The sequence below is a fragment of the Manduca sexta genome, chromosome 5 (assembly GCF_014839805.1).
Source record: "Manduca sexta isolate Smith_Timp_Sample1 chromosome 5, JHU_Msex_v1.0, whole genome shotgun sequence".
In the NCBI taxonomy this organism is placed as follows: Eukaryota; Metazoa; Arthropoda; class Insecta; order Lepidoptera; family Sphingidae; genus Manduca; species Manduca sexta.
The window spans coordinates 10,358,052-10,364,064 of NC_051119.1; the positions used below are offsets into that span (position 1 = coordinate 10,358,052).

Genomic DNA, 6,013 nt, shown 5'->3' on the forward strand with positions numbered 1-6,013 from the left:
CAGCACTCAACGAGTAACATATTTTTTAAATGCTGCCGCTGGCATAAACGCATCTGTTCTTTTGTGTGCTGCGCAGTGGCGAAGGTATAAACTGATTCTCGTCGGCTACCCTTTACATAAAATTAATGTAGAATCTAATTATCTACAGAACTATTTGCAGACCGCCTTTATGCAAATAGTATCTGTATGTTGTGTTGTTACTTTTCGAAAATATCACTTTTCGCCACAGCTGCTGCGACAACTTTTCAGTCTAAACATAGCTTAATACTTACCTCAAATCCTCAAATGCAGCCGGCAAATGTACCAGAATATCTGGTTATTACACTAGACTGCCCACATAGTGGACAAAGCTGCCAATGCCGTCAGCGGTTATCTCAGTGGGCATGGACTCGGCATCAAGGGACAATGCCCCGATAATTGAACTAGCTTCGAGACAGGTGGATTGTTTCTAATTTGTTTATTCAGGGTCATTTTTATATACTAAATGAAACCACATACTTATCTACCTAGAAATAATACTTTAAAATAAGTTACTTGAGCCGTAGATGTAAAATAAAAAAGTATAAGTTTCGAACAAAATAAATATTAATAAAACGTAATTTTAATTTTTTGCTCCCTTATGCCACTACTACTACTTTAAGAGAATTCGTTGCAGCGGCAACATCATAATTTCAGTCAGAATTACACTCACGCACACGCCATATTCATAAGAAACTACAAAATGATCAATAATTCAGAAAACTTATACCAGGATTTTTCATGAAAATATTCGTTATTAATGGATAATTTCTGGCACATTCCATTTAGTAACGCAATGTCAAAATGACCCTGTATTGCATGGTGATTATAAGCTAGTAAAATAAAGGCAATAGGTGATTTAGTGCAGAGCGCAAATAATAAGACAGAATCTACGACGCAACTGACTTTTATTATTCTGCCCGCTATACATTGATATTATAAACAAGGTTCCATATCTCACAATGTGCATGTCCGTGTTAGAAAAATCATGAGAAAATAGTATTATAAAATATTGGTACTTGATTGTTTTGCGGTATGTTCTAAACTTAATGTTTTTGTTTTAGTTGAACTTAAGAGATGTAAGAATAGTATTGGATGAATCAGGATATCTATTTGAACACTAACTAGCTTTTGCTCGCGGCTCGACCTGTTTTAAGTCTTGTTCTTAGCCAAAAGGCTTTAGCGTAATAATACGTTTGATTATGAAATTATTTGTTTTAAGATATCTAGAATTAGATATATAGAATTATGATAGATATTCTTATCAAATTACAAGTCAAGTATTAGCGACAATAGACATTTGTATTGTATCATAGTAAATGTGTTTTACGTTATAGTAACATGTAAAACATCATTCACTTTTAATAGTCAACATTCGTTTTTTATGTTAAATTTCCAGTAAAATATACGTTAGATTTTTAGGAAATTTATTTACGTTATGGGTTTCTTGGTATACTATCTAGATTGTAAAGTATCCGGAAGCAAGTTTTAAGAACTAGAGTCAGACCTTGTTGACTCGGAGAAACTCCATTGTTCTCGAAATTATAGTAAAGTTACGAAAGGGAAGCCGGCAGTAATCGGGTTATATATATTAGAAATGGGATATGTAGGAGAGTAATAACGCCCTTAGAATTTATAAACTGGATTGTTTACTATTAGCAGAGGATACGCTACATCGTATGTATAACATTAACACCATTTTCTTGTTCTCATTTTCCATCGTTATAGAAACCACAATGACATTTATAATATCAGCCAGCTAAATTGATATAATACATAAAACCTTCATCAATATAGACTCTTCGCTATTGAAACATACTCAGATGTTGAATTCTTACTTTATATTCTACTAGCTCTATCACGGCTCCAGCAACGTGTAAAAGTTGTACCGTGATAAAGTTACATGTACTTTATACTTTTTCCTGATATTTGTACCCTATTTCTTCCTGTTTGAATTTACTTCGCACCAAATTTCAAAATCGGTTCAGTAGTTTCAGCGAAAACATAAGTTACTTTCGCATTTATAACTAAGGATACTTCATGGAACTTCCATCTCACCTGATGGAAAGTGTAGATGAAGACGAAGGTGGTACACGCCCATCCAAAAGAAACCTGTTCACTCTACTCTTAAAGTTTGAGGTTTATATTGATATTAAGTTTACATTAATAACTAGCTTTTGCTCGCGGCTTCGCCCGCGTGATGGAGTTTTCCGGGATAAAAGTCCGGCTATATAATTTCCGGGATAGAAAGTAGTTTATAACCTTCCCAAGGTCTTAAACTATCTCCATGCCGAATTTCATAAAAATCCGTTCAGTAGATTTAGAAAAAAGCGATAACATACAGACAGAAAAGGGGACTTTGTTTTATTATATGTAGAGATAAATGTTGTATACTTCTTTAAGTAGTTGTGCATCAGAATATAACTATTTGTTATATTACTATATAAATTTATTGTAAACTCTTTTGGAGAACCTAAAAATAAAAGCAAATCTCATTTTATTGAGCACATTTTATTTCATACTATATACGTATATTACATCGATAATTCTAGAACAATAATCATATTATTTACAACGATTTTTCTATTTTCTTACAATATAACATTAAGTATATGTTTAATAGTTTATACAGGGTTACTTTGACATTCCGATAAGAAATGAAACCATATATTTGTCTTTTTGAAAACATTATTTTATCACAAGTAATAGATCTAAAATAAAAAAAAACGTGTAAGTTTCGTGCGAAATAATTATCTATTAATAAAAGTAATTTTAGTTTCACATGCTCTAATGCCACTATTAATGCTCGAAGAGAATTTATATGAGCGGTAACATCATACTTTCAGTCAGAAATACACTTACACACAGTATTCGCACAAAACTACACAATGATAAAAATCGCCGAAAATGAAAACCAGGATTTTGGCGAAAATATTTGTTATTCATGAGTGATTTTTGGCACAATGTTAGCAGAGGTAAAGACGAGTATGTGGTTTCATTTATTAACGCTATGTCAAAGTTACCTTGTATAAAACTTATAGGTACATCATTGGGGTAGGATTTTAAAAAAATATCAGCCGTTAACATAAAAATAGGTTTCCTGAATAACTAATAAGAAAAATTCTAAAAATGATTAAAAATCACATAACAGTTATATTTATATGATTCGTGATATAATAGACCTTATTTCTAATGTAATACGGTCCTATCAACGTTAGTGAATGAAACAGCATTTACCAACGGCCTTGAACCTTATTAACGAGTAATATGGTTCAAGATCGCGATGTGGTGGTCGCTGATTCTCATTAGAATAATTTGAGATGATGTTAATCTGAAGGTGAATTAATTTAATGATTCCAGATTAATAGCTTTCAATCCGATATTTTCAGCAAAATAACTAATACTAAGCAAGGTTGGACTCACTTATAAAATTATATTTACATATGTATAGTTTTTATTGATTATAAACTAATTATTTGTTACTTACACGATTACTTTTAGTGGTCAGAGTTCTGTGTGTGTTAGGTGTTATATTTGTAAGTGTTACTCGCGTAAGTTACTTACAAAATATGTAAGTATACGGTTACAGTAGCGCATGCTCATTTTCCACTAATTAAAACTTACGTAAGTAAGTTACGCATAAGTTACTTGTAAAATATGTAAAAGCATACGGTTAGTTACGCATACTCATTTTTCACAACTTACAATTTACGTAAATAACTTTCATAAGGAAACTTACAAATACACTCGCCTTATTATTGATATATTCTGTCTCACAAAAGTCATTTGTTCTCATTTTACTAGAGATTTCCCTTATAGCAGTTCCTACGTTAAAATCTTACTTTTTATGTTTAAAAATAAGTTCTAAGCGACAAATATATAGTAAATTAGTTAAGTACAAATTGTAATCGCCAGATATTTAAAAAAATTTGGTTTAAGTTTTTTATTTGTCGAACAATTTTTATTTCATTACACTTTAGTTTTATAAACCAAAAAGTTTAACTATTGTAAATTTTCCTATTTAACCACAATAATAAATCGCTTTACTTAAAAGTTTACTGATTGTCGCTTAGATATGATTGCCTTTGAAACGTCGATGCTATCTCTGTATAATATTTCAGTAGATTATAAAACTCCCGATTACCTGACCACTAGATTTCTATATCAAGGCATAGGCTTTGAACACTATCGCAATATCTAAACCTAAAGTTACAAGATTTAATTTATATGTTGTATGCCTAGTACGTAATATATACAAACTCTAGAATCTTCTTCGAAGAAACTAATATCGTGTGCCAAAGGACTTTTTAAAATAGAACATGATGAATATTATGTACAGGTGGTTGTATTTCTTTACGTTCAAATTTGAAATGACTCATTTAAATAATATATAATAATATTTTAATTAATGATTTTGTCTAACGATTTTAAATCAGTGGCTATTACAAAATACGTTTTGGTAGACAAATAACGACACAGTTTTAGGGCCTGTTTCACAACTACTGAGATAAACTTGTTATGACTTAAATTAATAAGCCCACCAAATACTAAAGTAGTACTCTAATCTATGCTACCAAATAAACTCACTATACTATTTACATTAGCTGTTTAATGCCATAACTGTCAAATAAAATTTACGTGAATCTTGTCAAACAGGCCCTTAATGTTGTTTCGAATGAGTTACTATAATATAGACTCTTTTTTATATATCTGTGGAATAAAATATAATTCTAATCATTACATTCTCACCTGATCGCCATTCTAAAAAGCCCAAGTTGACACTTCCGTAAAGTATTTTCTATCTTTCACTAAATGAACATCTACACAGTATTCAGTAATTATAAAGACATTTAAAAGCTTTATATAAATTTACAAGCATATTATACTTAATTTTCTCCAATAACATTCCAAAATTATTGTCAGCGTAGCCTACGCCCGTAGTAATTGCTACGGGCGTAGTATTTTACTACGAGCGTAGTAATGCCGTTGTTCTTCCTTCAAGCGTAGTAAAATCACACCGGAATTGTTGGCATCGGTAGCAAAAGATCCTTATACCTCAATGCCTACCGGCTTCCCTTTCATGTAGAATCTAATTATCATTAAAATTATATTTAGACCACATTTATGCATATTAGTACCTATATGTTGTGTCGGGTTACCTTTCGGAAAACTTAACCCTTCATCAGGCATTTCGGGATCTGCGTTCGACTACCTAATTATGAGGACTTTCTCACTAACAGTAACGGTAATAGTTATTGTTACTTATGTTGTTTATGGCAACTCTTATGGCTTTTACTTAAGTGACGTTTGTGTTGTGGCAATTATGACTTTTACTTTAACTTTTTTAGTTTACGTACCAATTAGTCGTAATTAACGCGTTGGTCAAAACTTTAAACAAGTTAATGAATATATATTGATATTATCATTTAGACCATAATTCCCAGTAATTACATGTTTGATTGCACATGCCAGTGTAATTGAATAACAGTTGCATAATGGCGCACTTTCTTTCATTTTTTAGGCAGATATATATTGTTTGTAAATTGGAAAGAGTTATTATTTTTATTTATTAATAGCTTATTTAATATCGTTTATACATTGACTTTAGAATATTAGAAGGATAAAGATTACAAGCTATTTACGACCGTAATTCTAATGGATTTTAAATTGAAAATATGATGGTAAAAGTTGAACACACTGATTATTAAGACTAAAAACTGAAAATTAATGTTTGTCTTTATTGCTTCATCTTATTAATTTCTGGTATTGTTACAAATATTTCTTACATTAAGTAAAATATTATATTTCAACATCGAAACTTTCCATATCTATTCTCTTACACGTGATGACTTGCAGTTTTCATTTGGCGAACTGATTTTAAATTTAATTATCAATTAGAACGAGTATTGGATTTTTAAGTCATAAATTACTCATTTTTAAAATCCACATTTAATTGTAATCCATATCCGCTCAGAAACCACCTTCGCAACTAATA

General features: G+C 30.8%; 1 protein-coding gene across 1 annotated transcript in view; it reads right to left on the minus strand.

Annotated features, from left to right (window-relative positions):
• LOC119190759 (doublesex- and mab-3-related transcription factor A2-like) overlaps window positions 1–5,208 on the minus strand; it is an 18,542-nt gene extending 13,334 nt beyond the window's left edge. Inside the window, exon 1 of the mRNA XM_037443461.1 lies at window positions 5,178–5,208. Coding sequence (XP_037299358.1) covers window positions 5,178–5,208 — 31 coding nt within the window. The remainder of the gene's footprint in view (window positions 1–5,177) is intronic.
• Window positions 5,209–6,013: the final 805 nt, after the last annotated feature.